General features: G+C 30.7%; 1 protein-coding gene across 1 annotated transcript in view; it reads left to right on the top strand.

Moving 5' to 3' along the window:
* The window catches only part of LOC115888776 (KAT8 regulatory NSL complex subunit 1), a 41,449-nt gene that overhangs the window by 9,174 nt on the left and 9,663 nt on the right, over positions 1-22,612 (top strand). The window contains exons 2-4 of the mRNA XM_030908618.1: positions 3,439-3,638; positions 6,564-6,730; positions 19,935-20,139. Coding sequence (XP_030764478.1) covers positions 3,439-3,638; positions 6,564-6,730; positions 19,935-20,139 — 572 coding nt within the window. The remainder of the gene's footprint in view (positions 1-3,438; positions 3,639-6,563; positions 6,731-19,934; positions 20,140-22,612) is intronic.

Genomic DNA, 22,612 nt, shown 5'->3' on the forward strand with positions numbered 1-22,612 from the left:
AGGACAAGACACGAAAATCATTAGACGATCAAATCCATTTTCCAAGCAGGGGCGGATCGTGAATTTGTGGGGCCCTGGGCTGAAACTACTTAGGGGCCTACATAAGTACTCAACTAATAGCCATATCAAAAAACTGTTTCTATAATGATATCTTATTATTCTTCTTCTTTACGATTCTCGGCTTTCCTTATAAGTTCTTCAAAAGTTAGGTGAGTCCAGTTTCTGATGTTTCTCAACCAAGATAGTTTCTTCCTGCCGAGACCTCTCTTTCCTTCAATCTTACCCTTAACTATCAATTGTAAGACGTGGTATTTTTCATTTCTCAATATATGCCCTAAGTATGATGTTTTTCTTATTTTTATTATATTGAGCAATTCTCTTTCTCTGCCTATTCTGCTGTAGACTTCGGTAATTGTGATAGTACTACGCATGTATTAGTTGTACAAAAGGCGACCTTATTGCTGAAATAGTGATATTTTATAAGAATATAAAAAAAAAACAATTTTATTTATTTACTTATTACTTATTATGAATTAGAAAAATAAATTGATAGGTTGTAGTCACAGAAATTGACAGTTATTTGGTCATCACATTCCAAGTCTTTTGTTAGATCACAATTTATGGAAAGAAGTGATAAATTATTTAGTCGATGGTTCGACATTGTTGTCCTATATTTATTTTCTACATAGGACATCTTGGAGAAGGAGCGTTCTGCTTCACAGCTAGTGATTGGCAATGTTAAAAAATCTTTAAAATGGTATAGCAGTTAGGGAACACGTTAATAAGTTTATTTTCATACATGAGCATAAAAATGTCACTGCAAGAGGTGTAAGACTCAGACATAGATTGGAGTAAGTACGATTTTAATTGAATGCACTCATTCACTAAATGCTCGTCTACGTCATCGGGATAGTAATCAATAATATGACGTGCAATTTCCAAATCTATGTTTTCGATATTTTTGTTTTGCAAATCCATTAAAAATTTGAATTTTTTGCTATATGTCTCATAGACTGGTCTCCTTTTATTTAAATCCATAATCAGCTTATCCAACGCAACTTTTAACGTGTCTAAATCTTTTATCTGAAAATTTTGGGATAATGCGTCTCTTGTTTATGTAATTGTAGTCTATTATTACACTAGTACTTAATTTTTTAGCTTTTTCGTCGTATTCCTGTAACATTTGATCTGATTGATGTCGTATGTTGCTCACAAAGTCTTTTAAAGAAACAATTAACTTGTTGCCTTCACAAATGTCTAAACCAGGGCTCTGTATTTTTTTTATTAACTAAATGAAATCTCTCCAAAACTTCTTCCCAAAAGATAATCAAAATTGCAGTCTCGAGTTTCGCCATTTTATTGAATAAATTTCGTGCCTCTTTCCGGAAATCAACTTTCTCAACCTCATTTTCGCTGAAACTTTTGAAAATTTTCATAATGTCATCATACTTAATTATTTTTTAAGGCTTTGACAGCATCATAGTGGCTGGGGGGCCATCTTGTCTGGCTTAAACTTTTAACCTGAATTTTAATTTTATTTCACGATTCAACAGTTCCCACCTATGGGTCTATTGTTTTTCGCGGGGCCTGGGGGCCCCTTGTAACCTCGGGGCCCTGGGCTGCAGCCCAAACAGCCCGTAGGTAGATCCGGCCCTGTTTCCAAGGACCCTTGATTAAAAATTAGTGTTTTTAACACAGCCATGGCACTCTAGAATGTCAAAAGTTGACATATGACATGTCATTCTATTCAGAGTGTCATTTTCAATCGAATAAAGAAAAAAATACGGAGGGTGCCATTTAAAAATCAAAAGTTGTAGTAATTTCCGGTGAAACAGGAAGTGACCAAAAACAATCAAATGCGTCAGTCAATCCTGAATTAGGTTTTATACTAACATAATAAATCTCGTTTTCTATCTGAAAAAATAAGAAATGGGGCGAGCCACTTTTGAGACGCACCCGGTATACTTTTATTTAAGTAAATATGCACATATCGATTAATAGAGATTTATATATATAGAAATATTTAGAAATCTAATATACGTACATATACTGTTATCGTGTTACAAATGGAAAAATACTAATTAAAAGCAAATATTTTCGACATCTAGGTTTTTCTGTAACTTGCAGAAATGATAAAAGTATTCTTGTGAATCACTCAATGCTTGATTCTGTTTGTGTTTTTTTTTTAGATTTTTCTCAGAAATCTTTTGAAGCAATCCAATTGTATGCATGGGTAGTACGATGTTGATACAAATAAAGAATTCTGCGAAATAATGTGCATATACCGTGTGTTTCACATGAAGAAATGTCAGTTTTTTAATTCTTTATTAATATGAATTCTTAATATACAGGGTGTTCCATTTAAAAAAAAAACATTTTTTTATATTTTAGAAAGTTTGGCATAAAATTTAGAACATCCTGTATGGTTTAAGATTACTATATTTATAGCAAAGTTAAGTACAGACCACCTATAGGAAATACCTAGTGTATTTTTTGTATCTCCAATATTTTTTTAAAAAAGGCCGAAATTTTTTTTTCTCTGAAAGTATCAAAACATATTTAATAATATTTTAGGATTATGTAAAGTGATCACAAAGGCAACAAAAATGCAATAATATACAGTGTGCTCCATTTAAAACTCATCCCGATCCACTCACACTTTTTTGAGCCACCCTGTTGAAGCTAAAATATTTTCCTGAAATACATCCTAATCCTAATACATACTTTACGTCTGCACTTATACAAAATTCCTAAGTTTTGCCGGACCCTGTAGATTTTAGCGTATAACGACTTGCTCGCAAAAAGATTTTTTATGGTTTATTAAAAAACCTAACATATTTCTATATTATCATAATATAAAAAATAAAACGAAAAGTTCATATCAACTTGTAAGATTTAAAGCTTCCTTTTCGAGATACAGGGTACCATTAGAATACTAATTATAATATTAATTACCAATTAGAATTTAATTTTTTTTGCAATAAGTAAGCAAGATAGACAAAAAAGTCAGGAGACAAAAAAATAATATTTTTAATTATTAAATCCAAAAATAATATTAAAAAACTTCTAAAGAAGCAGTGGCGTGCCTATTTTTTCCTTTAAAATAGTTTAACAGTGATGCCCCACCGCCGCCCCTGGCCATTATACTTAAATCTAATTACATCAAATTAAGTCCCATAGTAAGTATTATAAACGGGTCAAGTTATATCAAAATCGATTAAATAGTTTTTCAAATATCTTATTTTTTTTTTATTTTTTAAGTAACTTTAACACCCTGTATCTCGAAAAGGAAGCTTTAATTCATACAAGTTGATATGAACTTTTTGTTTTATTTTTGCAAGTTCTATCGTCTATTAAATTTTCCCGATTAAAATCTGAGACACCCTGTATAAATAACGATATCTTAATATAATAATTATTGTTTTTTCTTTGTTGCAGACAAAAACGTGCCCTGTGGAAATATTCTACGGACCGAGCGGCCATCGCCTCGCGATGGACGTGGCTTCAGTCTCAGATTTCCGATCTCGAATATCGCATCAGGCAGCACACGGAAATTCACAAGCAAATCCGGGCCGAGAAGGGGCCAGTCCAGCTGGCCGAGCTGCCAGAAAACACTCAGAAACCCGTAGAATTCCATGGTAAGACCTAGTTTCATTATTGTCACAGCCTATTCTTTAGACAGCCAGTCGGCTTACGATCATTTACACGGAACTCTGCATAAAAACTATCGGAATTTGAGAAAATGTCCGGGTAATCTAACCGCAGAAACAACTTTGTTGAAGATTTTAATCGTAAAGCTCTTCATTCAGATCCTCGAAATTAGTAGAATAAATTAGTGGTTTCAATTATACTTTATACTTTTTAGTTTACGATCATTCACAATGTCTAAAAAAATACAATTAAAGGTGTATTCCGTTGCTTACCTTGGTTATGGTTTTATGTTCCGTTTCTATCAGTTTCCTGAAAATTTTCTTAATACGGAACACGGTTCCTGAAAAATTCGGTTATAACCAAAGAATATACCTAGCTAGAAAAAGAATGGACTCTGCCATACTGAAAAATGGCCCTACAGAAGTGGCGCCATCTATTGAGTAGGGCCTGTTTTAAATGGACCGAAGCGCGGGCTTTTTAAATGAGCGTATTTATTGCATTTTACTCTAAAATAATTAAATTTGATTATTCAATCTTATTTTTTACACAAATTCAATAATACTAATAACAAGTATCGTTGTGATGTGTAAAAAAAAGATTTAACAGTATAATTTATACAATTATTAAATAAAATTAAAGCCAAACATGTGAAATATTATTTATTATTTAAAGTTTTTAATTATAAGTCAAATATTTAAACATCGTTTATTATAATAAAACAAGACCAACGTAATGCGCCCTAAGTTTTGTAAATGGAGTAAATATAAATAGGTACTTAAATGATGGCAAAAATAAAAGACTTACATTATATAGGGCCACAAACAAAAGGAAATGTCTAATTAAAACACATATAACAAATTATAGTTTGAAAAACGTTTTCATAATCATTTGATAATATTATGATTGGCGCTATGACAACCATATGACAACGACAATATTTTTTGAGAATTTGACAATAGTATGACAATGGCTGTTGGAAACTATAAAAAAATTTCTGATTTAACGCCATCTGGCAATAACTAGTAGCAACTTCTTAACCTAAAAATTAATTGCACTACCACCTAGCGCCTGAGGCTGGAACTATTTTATTTGAAATTTCCGTGGAAACGGTGGAACCGCTTTTGCTATTTCACTTTCCCGCCCCTGGCTTTAGTCTTCTCACCGATGCATTTCAGTGACAGTTGTGCCTGTCATTTGAATTCACTTGTATTTTTACTTGTAAATTGTATTTTCTGTCACTTTTTGAATGTCACCTGTCGAAATCTTCTTTGACATAGCTCATGCTAATTATACAGGGTGGTCCGAACTGTATTCCGGAAACTTCTACAGTATATTCGGCAGCATATTCTACAGATAAAAATAATTAGAAAAGTTCGTATAAATGTATGTCCTAAAATGTTTAGTTTCGAAGATACAGGGTGTAGAAATTTCATATTTCGTTTTTTTTTCGATATATTTTTTCACTCAGAATTCTTATACAGGTACGGACGAAAAGTTACTACTATTCAAAATAGTTAAAACACATGTAGGTGACGCCCCCTACAAATAGGAGACATATTGATATCAAAAACCAAATTTCTCATGTCAAAAACTCCCAGACACCAATTTTCATCCAAATATTAACGTTACTTCAGAAATTATTTGGAAAATATCAAAATAGAAATGAAACTTCTACACCCTGTATTTTCGAAACTAAGCATTTTAGGACATACATTTATACGAACTTTTTCCTTTTTTACTTATTTTTATCTGCACAATATGCTGCCGAAGTTTCCGGAATACAGTTCGGACCACCCTGTATATGTAACGGGTAGATTGGTTTGGAATGCAATATTTAATTTTAACAATAAAATTAAGCATTATAATAATACCAAAACGAAAGTGTATAGTGATCTAAATGTTTTGTACTAAAAAAGTATAATCCAATTGATGTCATTTGTAACGTATGCAGTACAAATTTTTTTAGTAGTGTTCGCAAAGACAAAAGATTATACTTTTTCAATTGCCTTTAATTTCCCCTTTAAAGTAATGTCTGTCCGTCTCCCCAACAAGTCAGGGACAACTGTCATTGTCCGAATTTTGACCTGATTTCAGAGTTTACTTATCCGGAATTTCCAAAAACTTGTATGGAAATTATCAAAATGGCTAGCTGGCAGTGAATAAATAAATAAATAAACAACGCTTTATTGTGCAAAAAGTCAAAATAGCTTCATCGACAAAGCATTTACAAAACAAAAAAAGCACAAAAATATCATAAAATACAAATCAATTAAAAAAAATTACGTCATTTAAAATTATTACAAATAAAACATACATGAAGAACACAAAAAAGGCGTATCAATAAAATTTTACAATAGGAAAATTGTAAATGGATATAATCATGTAAGAGTTATAAAATATTAAATATTAAATGGCTAGACCTTTAACCAGTATGTGAGATGATCAAAATTTTAAAATTCAAAATTGTTCATTATTAAACATCAACAAAAAAGTCGTTTACCGCATATATGGCTTTCCAGTAAGTATGATTTCAGAGCTTTGCGAAATACGGGAAATAATGAAAGTGACTTGGCATTCAAAGGCAGATGATTGTACATTTTTTTTGGCATTATACAGTATGAGCCTTTAACTAGTTCTGAGCTCTGCAAATAAAGATCGTGCTCCGAATTCCTAAGTGTATAGTTGTGAGATGGCTTTTCGGGAATAGCAGATATGTGCTTGCGGATTAAGCAAACGGATTCAAAAATGAATATAAAGAAGAAAGAGAAAATATTTTGAAATTTTAAAAGAAATTCTGGCAGTGAGTTATGCTGTGATCAAGAATATTTTGCTGAATGATCTGAATATGCTCTGATCAAAAGACTTTCATGACAATAATAACTTTCTACATACTGTTTATTTTCACATTACAGAACACGAAAGAACCTCACCTGCAAGTGACAATACGTCAACCGTGAACGGATACGTCGGGCAGTTGCCCGGGGCATTGGGAATTAAGGCTGAAAATGACAAGACGGACTGTCAACAGTGTGCCAGGACGAGACCGTTGGTTAACTTTAGGAAAAGAAGGTTACTGCAAGTAAGTACACATTTTAAGTTTGTTTTTACGCCATAATCGAAAATCTTAATAATGAATAATCTTATTATTTCTTAAGCCCCGTCTATACATAACCATTTTACCTCTTCAGTCAAAACCTATAGTCTGTCCAACGACAAGATCCTTGACAGTGATAGATGTGTCTGTCATTTTAATTTCAAAGTAGTTTATTTTATTTTACAAAGAAATAAGTTGGCACAATTGAAACGCAAAGCAGGAAATTAATATATTTAAAATTTGAGTGAAAAGTGATTACTTCAAAATATTGTGAAAAAAACTGTACAAAACTGAAAAAATCTTATTGAGTTATTTTATTTAAAAAAACCGGTGTGTTGATGTAATACAAACAAGGACCAAACACCACATATAAAAAAAGAACTATTTCTTTCCGCATTTATTATTATACCGTATGATCGAGAAAAAACGGCGTCCAGTTGGCTGGGAAATGAAGGTCGCTGTCATTTTATATGTAAATTTATATGGGAAATGTCATCGATTGTCATTTCCCAGCCAACTGGACGCCATTTTTTTTCGATCATACGGTATTTATCAATATAACTTTTATATACAAATACAAATTTGTAATATTCCACAGGAATAAATAAAACAAATTATTTTATTAATAATAAAACTTACCGAATTTTATACCTTAATGGTTGATTAATTAACTTTAACCTTAATTTTTTTTAAACCAGTACCTTTTGACATTATTTTTCTGCAGTACTAAAATCCATTATTTACCTATCGTGTGATGTTAATTTACAGCTTCTCCAGTTTTTAGTATATCTATGTTTAGTACGATCGTTGTAGGTATCATATACGAGATACATTTATCTATGACGAGATGGTATACAAATTTATTGATGGTAACTTTATTGGTGTATAAGACTTTCTTCCTGGGCACCGAGTATTAACTATAAACTGTGCTCTGGGTCTACAGTTAATTTTCCCTCGATTTTTCCTCCACTTGACTTCAAAAGACACAAAACACATGTAATAACACGAATCAAAATGAATCATCTTCTAAAACGCAGGGTATTTGACATAAGTTGACACAAAATTATAACCTATAATTTGGCAAGACTTTGATAAGCCTCAAAAATCTAAGTCGAGTTCATATGCATCGGCGTCCGTTTGTCGTTCATCGTTCCGTCAAACCAATAAAATTCAAACTATGGCTGCAGATGACGTTGGTAACGACAGCAGAGCAACAGCTAAATATTTCAACTGAGTATTTTTACACATTGCTTGCCACCAACTTAGACAGTCTACATTTTTAACTGACATCCAAACGTAGTCGAGAGCCCGATTTAGCGCAATAATTTGTTACATCTGTAAAAATGGCTTCTTTATTATTGACAAATTGAGGATGTTTGTTGGTGATATTGTTGATAAATTCTGTAGCGGCTATGTGTTCTTCATTGTTAAGGTGCTCTCCCAGGAAACAGGGGTCCAAGAGGTTCGCGGCAAAATGCATTGGTTTAAGAGCCATACGTTTTCTATTTTGTAAGGCAGAGAAGCATTCTTTTTCTTCTGTTTTAAGAATACACATACTTGATACACTTTCGTTAAATTTTTGCTCAATGTCTTGAATTTTGAAAAGAAATTTTTTTGCAAAATTCGGATTTTTGCGAATATTCGCGATTTTGGGACCAAATATTTCAGAAATTTCCGAAATTTCCTGCAAAATTCGTTTGGAAATATTCGCTACCAACATCACTAACTAAGAGTGATGTATTATTATTTGCATTCACAAAATTTATATGTATATTTTGCAAGTATCAATGTTCGAAAAATTATATTTGCAAATAATACAATATCATCGAAAAAAAGGCGTCAGCCATGGTTATGAAATGAAGATCGCTATCATTTTATATGTAAAATTGTTCTAAAATTTTTGATTTTCTTGGGATTTAGGTTCGGGAAAAACGCTGATTAAGTTTTCATTATTTTTATTTGGTTTAAAAAAATACGTTTCAGCTAACATTATAGCCTTCATCAGTGTTGTGTCATTAGAAAAAAATAGTGTCGAATATAATCCAAAAAATTACATATAAAATATTCACACCACACACCACATAATGTTTAATGCAATTAATAAACTAATATAAACTTGTCAAAAGATGACCACATATTTTTTTAAATTATTATTCTCAACGCTAAAACTATCTACATTGACTATGGAGTACGATTTCAGCTATATTGTAAAACATTTGCTGCATTTGTATGGTTCATAGTTTATTTGCCAAAGTTATTTATTACTATAAATAGGTATATATATATATATATATATATATATATATATATATATATATATATATATATATATATATATATATATATATATATATATACAGGGTGTCCCAGAAATGAGTGCAGATATTTTAACTGGTAGTATAGTTCAACCCTAGAAACACGCCTATGAGGTTTTTTTTTGCGAAAAAAATGTTGAAAATTTTATATTTTCTTCTGACATTTTCCGAAAATGTTGAAAAACTTTTGAGTGCCACTGTTCACTCCCCGGGAAATTCGTTTACCGGGCATAGAGAGTGTCGGAGAGAATGCAACGTTGCCACCTCCTACCATACCCACATTCTGCATGTTTATCTATAAACTCAATTATTTTAAGTTGCTACAGAAAAAAATACGAAAATTAATTTTATTCATATTAGTGTAGGTTGCTCTACTAATTGTAGAGAAACGCGCAATATTTTAAATACTTTTTACAGTGGAGTAAACTGAAAAAATAAATCTTAACAATTAGCTTCTTTTTTCGCCATATTAGGAAATATTTTCAATCGTTTCAATAAACAATTATAACCTTTAATGTTTAGTTAGAGCTTACCCTTTTAATGAAAGTGTTTTTTATCCAGCACATACAGGGTGTCCCAGAAATAAGTGCAAATATTTTAACTGGTAGTATAGTTCAACCCCAGAAACACGCCTATAAGGTTTTTTGCGAAAAAAAATGTTGAAAATTTAAAATTTTTCTTGACATTTTCCGGGAAATTTGAAAAAACTTTTAGTGCCTTGCAGTGTTGTAACCTCCTATGTTATCCACATTCGACATAGTTCTACATTTATAAATTCATAGAAAAATTTCTACTCAAAAATTAAGAATGTTAAATTTTATCAGTGCTCATTATTAATAATTATTATAGAAAAAAAACATTAATTATTTTTAGTACTTACCCTTTCAATGAAAACTTAACAAAACCACCGAAAATTAACTAAAACATTACGTTTATGACGTTTACGAAAATGATTCATCATATTATTCACAACCAGGTCACAAAAAAGAAATTCCTAAAATGTTTATCGTAATTTAGAATTCAATATTTGTTTTCTTTCATGTTTCTCTGTTTTATTTGAACCACTGATTTACAAAACACCTTGAAAAGCGCATATTACTTTGAATACCGTCTCTTATCGCCACTTTACGAACTACTTTCAATTTAAGACATGTTTCACTCAACAATTTTAAATACGTATTTTGTTTTTTCGCTATTTTTTCGATGTATTTTGACAGCCCGACCGTCGCGTATTGGCCAAGAGTGCCACGTGTGAACTGGTCCTTTGAGCCGCGCCGTCGTGGCAGCCTTGCGTCGTGGCAGCCTTGCGTCAGACGACGATGTTAAGCAACGTTGCCGTAGTTACAACAATTTCAAATTCAAGAGATTCGAAGCAATCAAATTTGTATTAAATTTTAAAAATAAAACAGAGAAACATGAAAGGAAACAAACAAAACGAAAATGAATTGATTATTCGTCGGGCTGTTTTCGATATATTGAATTCTGAATTACGATAAACAATTTAGAAATTTTTTTTTGTGACCTTATCAATAATCAATTCATTTTTGTTTTGTTTATTTCCTTTCATGTTTTTCTGTTTTATTTTTAAAATTTAATAAGAATTTGATTGCTTCGAGTGTCTTGAATTTGAAATTGTTGAAACTACGGCAACCTCGCATGACTCAAGCTCGACACGCCGGCGCGACAAAAGAAGCACTGGGCAGTTACCAACCAGTGATGCGTGGCTGTCTTGGCCGACGGATGTTTGGGCTGTTGACGGAATTGTCGAAATACATCGAAAAAAATAGCGAAAAAGCAAAATACGCATTTAAAATTGTTGAGTGAAACATGTATTTTCTTAGATTGAAAGTAGTTCGTAAAGTGGCGGTAAGAGACAATAATTCTCAACATTTATTCATTCAGAAAGATATTCAAAGTAATGTGTAATGTGTGCTTTTCAAGGTGTTTTGTAAATCAGTGGTTCAAATTGTGATGAAGCCTATACGAAAATAATGTGTTAAATTAAAAATGGGGACTGTTATTTTAGCAGTTTTATAATAGCACGTACAAGTAAAGCAGCACAATGAAGTGTATTTTAGTTAAGTGTGTATCGAAAAAGAGAACTGTCGCAGTTACATCGATCTGTCATAAGTATCTTTTTAATGTTGGGTAAGTTTTTTTAATTTAACTTTTAAACATTTAACTTTTAATTTATTTTATGTAATAATATCACAATCTAAAATGTAATGCATCTCTGCAAACTCCTCAGGTGTTGTGATTTTTATGACTTACTTGTAAACATATACTTTCTTGTCCATATGGCAACACAGTGCGTCGAATTAACTGAAATCTGGGCTTGATCCGGGTAATTGGATGTAGTTGGCAATATCTGCCGGCGGTTCTCAAAATGTTGCGATTATTTTTTTAAATTTTCAAAGTTAAATAACTCAGTTATTTTCAATTTATTTTAAAAATGGTAAAGAGAAAATATGTTTATTTTGACCAGATCTACCACCTCTTAAAATATCTGCACTCATTTCTGGGACACCCTGTATATATATATATATATATATATATATATATATATATATATATATATATATACCTATTGTATTTATTAACTGTATATTATGTATATTTCATGTAAACTATATCATTTTTAAAATACAAACCAAAAACACGAGGAATAATTATGTTTTCCATGTATTCTACAACATATTTATTAATCCCTAGTATCTAACTAGCATGACGTCATAAATTGCTAACCTAAGAAAATTAACACTAGAAAAGTCCGCGGGAACTGTGAAATTCAAAGTTATTCGTTTCACAGACTATAGCAGCTATTAAATTGAAAGATTTCAAGGACATGTTTGAAAAAGTAATAAATTAAAAAAATATTTGTTTACTAGACTATTATAGAGAGCAATAACAAGTAAACATAATATATGAGACAGTAACAGTTTAATAACAGTAAAGCTACGAAAGGTATTATTTATAAATTAATAATATTACTCGCCTTCAAATAGTTAAATAGTTTTTTGAACTTCCTGTTTAAATTAATTATTAACTGATGTATTAATAAGAAAATGTTTTAGATTTCCCGGATTTCCCATGAATGTGCTGGTTATAAATAGCCACAAATCAATCAAAAAATGATTTACTTTTTTCACTGAAATTTCCCTCAATTAATAACTGTTTTGGTTTATATGAAATGTAAACCATGTTGATAGCGTAAAAAACTTTGTAAATTTTAATTCCATTTTTTCTATTTTTCTTTTATCCAATCCCAATTTTGTATATCATATACAGGGTGGTCCGAACTGTATTTTCCGGAAACTTCGGCACCATATTCTGCAGATAAAAATGAGTAAAAAAGTTCGTATAAATGTGTGTCCTAGAATGCTTAGTTTCGGAGATACAGGGTGTAGAAGTTTCATTTTTATTTCGATTTCTTCCAAATAATTTCTGAAGTATCGTCAATATTTGGATGAAAATTGGTGTCTGGTAGTTCTTTGACATCAGACGTTCATGACATATACGTCAAAATATTTTTTTTACTGAATTTTTTTTGGGTATGAGAGATTTCATCTTTTTTTTAATAATGGTTTTTCCTATGTATGTAGCTAGCTTTTTTTGTAACATTCTGTAGTGTGAATTTAATTTCCAGATAATTTTTTTTATCTGGTATATAAATAAACCCTGATCAATAAAAAACAGAGTAGGACAAAATATTATTTCAATTTTTCTCAACGACTCAAAAACTAAATTAAGATTTTAATTTTTTTTATCTTATCATAAAGAATTACTCCAAGATCGAGTATGAGAGTTCATTTACCTTATCTATTTATTAACTCGAAATTTTATACAAGTCTATAAAAAAAGAAAAATAAACTAACAAAATATTTTTTAGAAACAATATTGCTCAGATTAAATATACAGTAAATGTGTCACTGAGATACCATCGAAGATAACCGAGTTGTAAACAAAAAAAATCGTTAATATTTACGTCATAGTTAAGTGCTTCACTCGATTTCTATTTCTACGGTTGTTCCGTTGTTCTCACCTTGCTAGTCAAGGACGAGTTTTGTAATTAATTCATCCTAAAGTGGGATACAATATTATGGTCGAAAAAAACGGCGTCAGCGATGGCTATGAAATGAAGATCGCTGTCATTTTATATGGGGAATCTCATCGATGTTCATTTCAAAGGCCAACTGTACGCCGTTTTTTTTTCGATCATACGGCAGTTCACTGTTTAGATTTAGCTTGAATCTACTTATATCAATATGACAAAAATGTATATTTTTGGACAAATGTGTGTGTGCTACATCATAGTATTGGATTGTAATATACAGGGTGGTCCGAACTGTATTCCGGAAAATTCCGCAGCATATTCTGCAGATAAAAATATGAAAAAAAGGTTGTATAAATGTACTCTGTCCTAAAATGCTTAGTTTCGGAGTTACAGGGTGTAGAAGTTTCATTTTTATTTCGATTTTTTTCCAAATAATTTTTGAAGTATCGTCAATATTTGGATGAATATTGGTGTCTGGGAGTTCTTTGACATCAGACGTTCATGACATATACGTCAAAATATTTTTTTTACTGAATTTTTTTTGGGCATGAGAGATTTCATCTTTTTTTTAATAATGGTTTTTCCTATGTATGTAGATGTGAATTTAATTTCCAGATATTTTTTTTTATCTGGTATATAAATAAACCCTGATCAATAAAAAACAGAGTAGGACAAAATATTATCTCAATTTTTCTCAACGACTCAAAAACTAAATTAAGATTTTAATTTTTTTTATCTTATCATAAAGAATTACTCCAAGATCGAGTATGAGAGTTCATTTACCTTATCTATTTATTAACTCGAAATTTTATACAAGTCTATAAAAAAAGAAAAATAAACTATCAAAATATTTTTTAGAAACAATATTGCTCAGATTAAATATACAGTAAATGTGTCACAGATACCATCGAAGATAACCGAGTTGTAAACAAAAAAAATCGTTAATATTTACGTCATAGTTAAGTGCTTCACTCGATTTCTATTTCTACGGTTGTTCCGTTGTTCTCACCTTACTAGTCAAGGACGACTTTTGTAATTAATTCATCCTGAAGTGGGATACAATATGATCGAAAAAAAAACGACGTCGGCGATGGCTATGAAATGAAGATTGCTGTCATTTTATATGGGGAATGTCATCGATGTTCATTTCAAAAACCAACTGTACGCCGTTTTTTTTTTCGATCATACGGCAGTTCACTGTTTAGATTTAGCTTGAATCTACTTATATCAATATGACAAAAATGTATATTTTTTGGACAAATGTGTGTGTGCTACATCATAGTATTGGATTGTAATATACAGGGTGGTCCGAACTGTATTCCGGAAAATTCCGCAGCATATTCTGCAGATAAAAATATGAAAAAAGGTTGTATAAATGTACTCTGTCCTAAAATGCTTAGTTTCGGAGTTACAGGGTGTAGAAGTTTCATTTTTATTTCGATTTTTTTCCAAATAATTTTTGAAGTATCGTCAATATTTGGATGAATATTGGTGTCTGGGAGTTCTTTGACATCAGACGTTCATGACATATACGTCAAAATATTTTTTTTACTGATTTTTTTTTGGGCATGAGAGATTTCATCTTTTTTTTAATAATGGTTTTTCCCATGTATGTAGCTAACTTTTTTTGTAACATTCTGTAGATGTGAATTTAAATTCCAGATATTTTTTTTATCTGGTATATAAATAAACCCTGATCAATAAAAAACAGAGTAGGACAAAATATTATTTCAATTTTAATTGCATTTTTTCTATTTTTCTTTTATCCAATCCCAATTTTGTATATCATATACAGGGTGGTCCGAACTGTATTTTCCGGAAACTTCGGCACCATATTCTGCAGATAAAAACGAGTAAAAAAGTTCGTATAAATGTGTGTCCTAGAATGCTTAGTTTCGGAGATACAGGGTGTAGAAGTTTCATTTTTATTTCGATTTCTTCCAAATAATTTCTGAAGTATCGTCAATATTTGGATGAAAGTTGGTGTCTGGGAGTTCTTTGACATCAGACGTTCATGACATATACGTCAAAATATTTTTTTTACTGATTTTTTTTTGGGCATGAGAGATTTCATCTTTTTTTTAATAATGGTTTTTCCCATGTATGTAGCTAACTTTTTTTGTAACATTCTGTAGATGTGAATTTAATTTCCAGATATTTTTTTTATCTGGTATATAAATAAACCCTGATCAATAAAAAACAGAGTAGGACAAAATATTATTTCAATTTTTCTCAACGACTCAAAAACTAAATTAGGAATTTAAATTTTTTTTATCTTATCATAAAGAATTACTCCAAGATCGAGTATGAGAGTTCATTTACCTTATCTATTTATTAACTCGAAATTTTATACAAGTCTATAAAAAAAGAAAAATAAACTATCAAAAATATTTTTAGAAACAATATTGCTCAGATTAAATATACAGTAAATGTGTCACAGATACCATCGAAGATAACCGAGTTGTAAACAAAAAAAATCGTTAATATTTACGTCATAGTTAAGTGCTTCACTCGATTTCTATTTCTACGGTTGTTCCGTTGTTCTCACCTTGCTAGTCAAGGACGAGTTTTGTAATTAATTCATCCTAAAGTGGGATACAATATTATGGTCGAAAAAAAAACGGCGTCAGCGATGGCTATGAAATGAAGATCGCTGTCATTTTATATGGGGAATCTCATCGATGTTCATTTCAAAGGCCAACTGTACGCCGTTTTTTTTTTCGATCATACGGCAGTTCACTGTTTAGATTTAGCTTGAATCTACTTATATCAATATGACAAAAATGTATATGTATTTTTTAGACAAATGTGTGTGTGCTACATCATAGTATTGGATTGTAATATACAGGGTTGTCCGAACTGTATTCCGGAAACTTCGACAGCATATTCTGCAGATAAAAATAAGAAAAAAGGTTGTATAAATGTACTCTGTCCTAAAATGCTTAGTTTCGGAGTTACAGGGTGTAGAAGTTTCATTTTTATTTCGATTTTTTTCCAAATAATTTCTGAAGTAACGTCAATATTTGGATAAAAATCGGTGCCTGAGAGTTTTTTGGCGTGAAAAATTTGATTTTGATGTCAATATGGCTCCTATTTGTAGGAGGCGCCATCTACATGTGTTTTAACTGTTTCGAAGAGTAATAAATTTTCGTCCGTACCTGTTAGAGCATTCAATCCCTGGATCCCGTTTTCCGGGATCCCGGACATTTTTTCAATCCCGAAATCCCGGGATTGTCTTTTATTTAATCCCGGGATTTTCGGGATTCAACAAAATAATATTCCTGGAGATGGAATTCTTCGAGAATGGAGCTGACCGAGGTTTCTACTTGCAGTTAGCCTATGACATGCTGATGACTATTCCTCCAACGAGTGTGGAATCAGAAAGGACATTTTCTATTGCTAGAATGTAGAAGATCTTAGTTTGAGTGATAATACTCTTGATCAGCTTGTTTTTTAAGATTTTTTTTTTCAAAAAACAAGTTTAGATCCTCATCTTTGTTACTGCATAAGTTGGTATTTTAGTATCTTAGTATTTTAGTATCTTACATAATCCTGTGTTATGCTGTGTTTGTTCGTTTTGTTATGTAAATTAAATAAAAAATGTATATTTTAGTTCCTTTTAATGATTTTTTTGTTAAATAAACTTATATGTTATGTTGTTTTGTAATGGCGATGACGTTTAATTTATGTTAATGTTTTTTTGTTCAATAAAAATTTGTTTAAGAAAGAAAATATAATATAATTTCAATGTAATTAATTTTTCGAGAATCCCGGGACCAATCCCGGGATCGAAAAATTATAATCCCGAAATCCCGGGATTGAAAATTTCTTTCTGGATTGAATGCCCTAGTACCTGTATAAAACTACTGAGTAAAAAAAATTACATTTCTGTGATTTTTTACGTAAAAAATGTCTCTTTTTTTTACGCAAAAAAAATCGCTACAAGCAACCGTTTTCAAGAGTATTTAGTATGGAAATAGTCAATAAATACATGTCATTATTGACAAAAAATAAACATGTTGAGTAGATAGTTATTTGACTTTGATTGAAATGATAAATTTGGGAACTTTTTAGTTTTTAAATTAATTATAAATTTTTCTTCGAAAAAATGATGATAAAACAGTTTCTGTTGAACTTTTGGCACAAAAACATTTCAAATTTTTGATTTCAGTGTAATAAATATTTATTCAACGTGTTTAATTTATGTCAATGATGACAGGTATTGATCAGTTCGGTTCCAAATATTTCGAGAACCATTACTCGTAGCGATTTTTACCAAGAGACCTTTTTTACGTAAAAAAAAACGTCGTAAATGTATATTTTTTACTCAGTAGTTTTATACAGGTACGGACGAAAAGTTATTATTCTTCAAACCCGTTAAAAATACCTAGGTAGCTATCTCCCTCTACAAGTAGGAGTCATATTGACATCTAAATCAAATTTCTCGTATTAAAAAACTCTCAATTTTCATCCAAATATTTACGTTACTTCAGAAATTATTTCGAAAAAATCGAAATAAAAATGAAACTTCTACACCCTGTATCTCCGAAACTTAGCATTTTAGGGCATACATTCATACAAACTTTTTTACTTATTTTTATCTGCAGATTATGCTGCCGACGTTTCCGGAATACAGTTTGGACCACCCTGTAGATATAGATTTTGTGGTATCGTAGTATTGGGGAGGACTATATTATAGACACTTCTTAATTTGAATTATATCTATCTATTAATTGTTAGTACTTTAATCCTTATCTGAATGCCGTTTAACGTTGAAAATGTAGTTTACTAGGCTTATTATTATTATTACGTCAATAAATGAGTCAGGTTTACAGGTTGTTGTAGGCTGATGGGATACCTGTTTGCATAATTTATTTGGTTATAAAATGTGGCACCTCTATTAATATAATATAAAAGAAGCAATATCTATTTTCAGGTAATTTCTATTTAATAAAATATATCGATATGTGTAAATCGCATTTTCTGGCATTTTTTTGGATGACGTCTTGATTGTCAATAAAAAAATCTGAAAAAAAGACAAAAGAATCGGACTGGTTAAGTCCAAGTTATCTTCTAAAATAAAAATAGAATAGTGAAATGAATTCATCTATATAAATAAAAATGAAATGTTACTCGTCGGTAAGTAAACGCAACACTTAAAAACGATTGGATTGAATTGCCGGATTTTTATTTCAAAATTACTTCATTGTTCCATTTGCATTCAATAAAGTTTTTATGGAAACGAAAATTGAAAAAATGTATTCAATCATCCTTTCTAATGCCCATGTGACGCCGTTTTTTATCATTGTGCATAGTTTGATAAAAAAATTATAAAAAAATATCAGTAGCATAACCTATTAATTTAATGCTGATTTAGTTACATGAACGAGTAAGCCTAATCCGAATACATAACTATAGACGAATGAATATGAAAATCAAGTGAAATTGAGTACTTTCTTGTATATAAAAGATAGATTATATAAACAGATTACGATGCACGTGCGATTTAGATTACTAATCAAAAAAGAAAAAAAATCGAATTTCTTGGAAAATTGTAATTTCTAAATATCAGAGCATAATAATTGTACATAAATAAGAAACGCAAGCATGTATAAAATCACTATCATGTGTTAAACAATATTACGCATTTGATAAAAAATGCCTCGCTTGAGAAGATATATTTTAAAATAAATGTCTCTTCATTTTTCATTCATTGTCGCTTTGTTCTTGTACAACACCTTGTACAATTTTTCACAACACCAAAAAATTAAATTTCTGCACATAAAAATTTCAATAAAACGAGTCTATTGAGAATAAATCACCCTACACAACAATACGCATTTATTATTATGTTTATTAATATAACTTATGTACAAATACAAATCTGTAATATTCCACAGGAATAAATAAAACAAACTATTTTATTAATAATAACACTTATCGAATTTTATACCTTAAAGGTTGATTAATTAACTTTAATCTTAATTTTATAGACTTGGTTATCAAACCATGTTCCCGTAGATTACTTAAATACCTACAAATTTTATTAAAAAAAATAAAAATTAACACATTTTTTGTAAACCAGTACCTTCCGACATTATTTTTCTGCAGTACTAAAATCCATTATTTACCTATCGTGTGATGTCGTTATTTTACATTACATTACTCCAGTTTTTTGTATATGTTTAGTACGATCCTTGTACCATATACGAGATGCACTTATCTATGACGAGATGGTATACAAACTTTATTGATGGTAACTTTATTGGTGTATAAGACTTTCTGCCTGGGCACCGAGTATTAACTGTAAACTGTGCTCTGGGTCTACAGTTAATTTTCCCTCGATTTTTCCTCCACTTGACTTCAAAAGACACATCATCTTCCAAAACGCAGGGTATTTGATATAAGTTGGCCGAGAAGTTGACACAAAATTATAACCTATAATTTGATAAGCCTCAAAAATCTAAAAGCGAGTTTATACGCATCGGCGTCCGTTTGTCGTTCATCGTTCCGTCAAACCAATAAAATTGACTAATATGATCTGTCATTTTTGAAATAAACCAATAAAACTGGTTAAAAACAACAAGAGACGACGCAGGACGGATATATATTTAAACCCATCCACAGTTAACTTAAAAAATATTAGAAACTTTTTTTTAGTAAAATAAATAGATTGGTATGGGACGTCATCTGCTTTTTTTCTGTCATCGTCTGTCGAAATCTTACCTGAGTATACACATTTCTGTGTACGATTTTTCTGTCGTTTTTTTAATTAACCCCCTTAAAATTTTAATATTCTTATGATTTTTTTTAATTTTAGGTGGCCGGGTTGCATGCAGTGTCCAAGAAAGCCGCTCGTCCTAGCACCGTGCGATGCAGTTGCGTGCCGTGTCAAGAGCCCTGTGCCCTTTGCACGGGACGGGTGGATCCTATGCATCCCAGAGATCCACCCGAAACCCTTGTGAAAGCCGAAAAAGTCGCCCTGCTTGATCCCGGTTTCCATCCAGTCCTGTCTCTACCCGAAGGTAATTATTTCTATTTTTTTCTTAAGCCATAAAATGGTCAAATTTTAAGTCAATAAATGACACATTTTTTAAGTGAGGCTTCCGAAAAAGCGCTATATTAGATTTTTGGTTTGTGAATTTCGGTTATTTTTTTTAAATATGGGGGCAATGCACATTTTGAAACTATTTTTCTCGGTATACAGGTGATTCAAACATATTTTCAAACCAAAGTTATATATTTTTAAATAGAATAGTAGCGGGTGCGTCTCAAAAGTGGCTCACCCCTATAACTTTTTTATTTTTTCAGATAAAAAAGCGAGATTTGGTATGTTATATGACATAAATTGGGGTTGATTGACGTATTCAATTGTTTTAGGTCACTTCCTGTTTCACCGGAAATGACTACAACTTTTGATTTTTAAATGGCACCCTCGGTATTTTTTTACTTTATTCGATAGAGAATGACATTCTGAATAGAATGACATATCATATGTCACCTTTTGACATTCTCGCTTAATAAAAAATTGTATTTTAAAATTCGATCTAGAGCGCTGTGGCTATGTTAAAAACACTAATTCTTATCAAGAAGCCTTGGAAAAATAGATTTGATCGTCTAATGTTTTTAGTGTCTTGTCCTGGCCAGTTAGAATTAGAAAATGCTCAAATCGTATTTTTAATCATATCTCATTTTTTTCAAATAGAACGAGGGTGGCTCATTAGCATATTTGGAAAAAGCATTTTCTCACGAATAATTTGATACCACACACTTGGTATTTCGAGTCAAATTTTCGTTACGAACCTCAAGTTATAATTTCAAATAAACTATATGCGAAAATGTCAAAGTTGACATATGATATGTCAATTCAGAGTGTTATTTTCTATCGTATAAAGTAAAAAAATGCCGAGGGTACCATTTAAAAATCAAAAGTTGTAGTCATTTCCGGTGAAACAGGAAATGACCGAAAACAATTGAATACGTCAATCAATCCTAATTTATGTCATATACTAACATACCAGATCTCGTTTTTTTTTTGACTGAAAAAGTAAAAAAGTTATAGGGGTGAACCGCTTTTGAGACGTACCCAGTATATATTTTTTAACTCAGTGGATTTGCTATTAGATTTCTGTTCCAAAAATACCATAATGTCATATACTATACTGAGTGGTTTTTAAAATATAACCGTTTTTAAACTAAATTTACTTCTTACTTAAAATTCTAAATTCGAATTTTAACAGGAAATACTGTATATTAGTGTCTCCTTCAAAATTCGGTCTACCATAATTTGCAATCTTGTTTGATATATACAGGACGAGTCAAAACTAAATGTATTTTTCTCCACTATTTTAAATGGAAGATCCTGTATTTTGTATCATAATCGAACAAGACTTTCTTTAATCATTTTGTTTTATTAAGGACTTCCTATACCTAATATGGCTCTTTAATGAGAAAATTGTGTTTTTTAAAAATATAAGACATGATCTGACTTTCAATCTTTCAATAAATGGCGTTTATCATTATTCTGGAAACATCATCCCTTATTTTTAAAAATCGAACTACAGGGTCCTATACCCAATATTGTTACCCGCCAAACCCTGAATCTGAATCTGCCCTTACCACTTCCAAATAGCACATTGGTCAAAAGATCTATAATATATGAGGGCCGAAAGATCTTTAATCATCTGCCGGTTGTTTTAAGATTGGTTAATTCCATAAAAACCTTCCGGAGACTACTGAAAAGGGAACTTTTAAATAGGGCATTTTACAGCGTTGACGAATTCTACCGGGGCTCCCTTGATATTACTCTTTAGAGTCTAGAATTGCTTGTTAGTCTGACTTATTCTTTTTAGCGTTATTTTTAATTTTCTCTTTATTCTGTATATTGTATATGTTATTTTACACCTATTTTTCTGAATACTGTTTGTTTGTTTAAATGGATGTATTTCTATCTTATATTTACACAATTTTTTTTAATTTAGGTTTAGATTTAGGAATATTTATGCTTTGTTAACAAAATTTTTATTTTCTATTTTTATATATTTCTATTTTTTAAACAATAAAGTACTTTTGAAATTGAAATTGAAAAATATAACTGTCATATCTATCATCTATCTACATCAAAGTAGAACAATCTTTTATTATATTATGTGTATTACGATCATGTACCCAAATTCAACAATTTCCGAATTATGAAGTTTTGATTCTGAAATGTTAAACGAAAATTTCGTAATTTCCAGACTTGTTATAATCTCATTTTATACATCTATAAATGCTAACTTGAAAACTAATGTCAAATATAATTAAGTATCATAGTTTCCGCAGAATGGCATTGTTAAATGAAACCGAACACATCGAAATTAATTAAATTGAATTGTTTAAGTGATATTTTCAAAAGTCAATAACTCGGAAACGGTTAGTTTGAGGTACATTGTGTATCGCGATTTTTGCTTAGAATTGGAGGAAGAACCGAAATATGCAATAATATACAGGGAGTTC

Source organism: Sitophilus oryzae, unplaced genomic scaffold (genome assembly GCF_002938485.1).
Source record: "Sitophilus oryzae breed Bouriz unplaced genomic scaffold, Soryzae_2.0 scaffold_808_pilon_pilon, whole genome shotgun sequence".
Lineage (NCBI taxonomy): Eukaryota > Metazoa > Arthropoda > Insecta > Coleoptera > Curculionidae > Sitophilus > Sitophilus oryzae.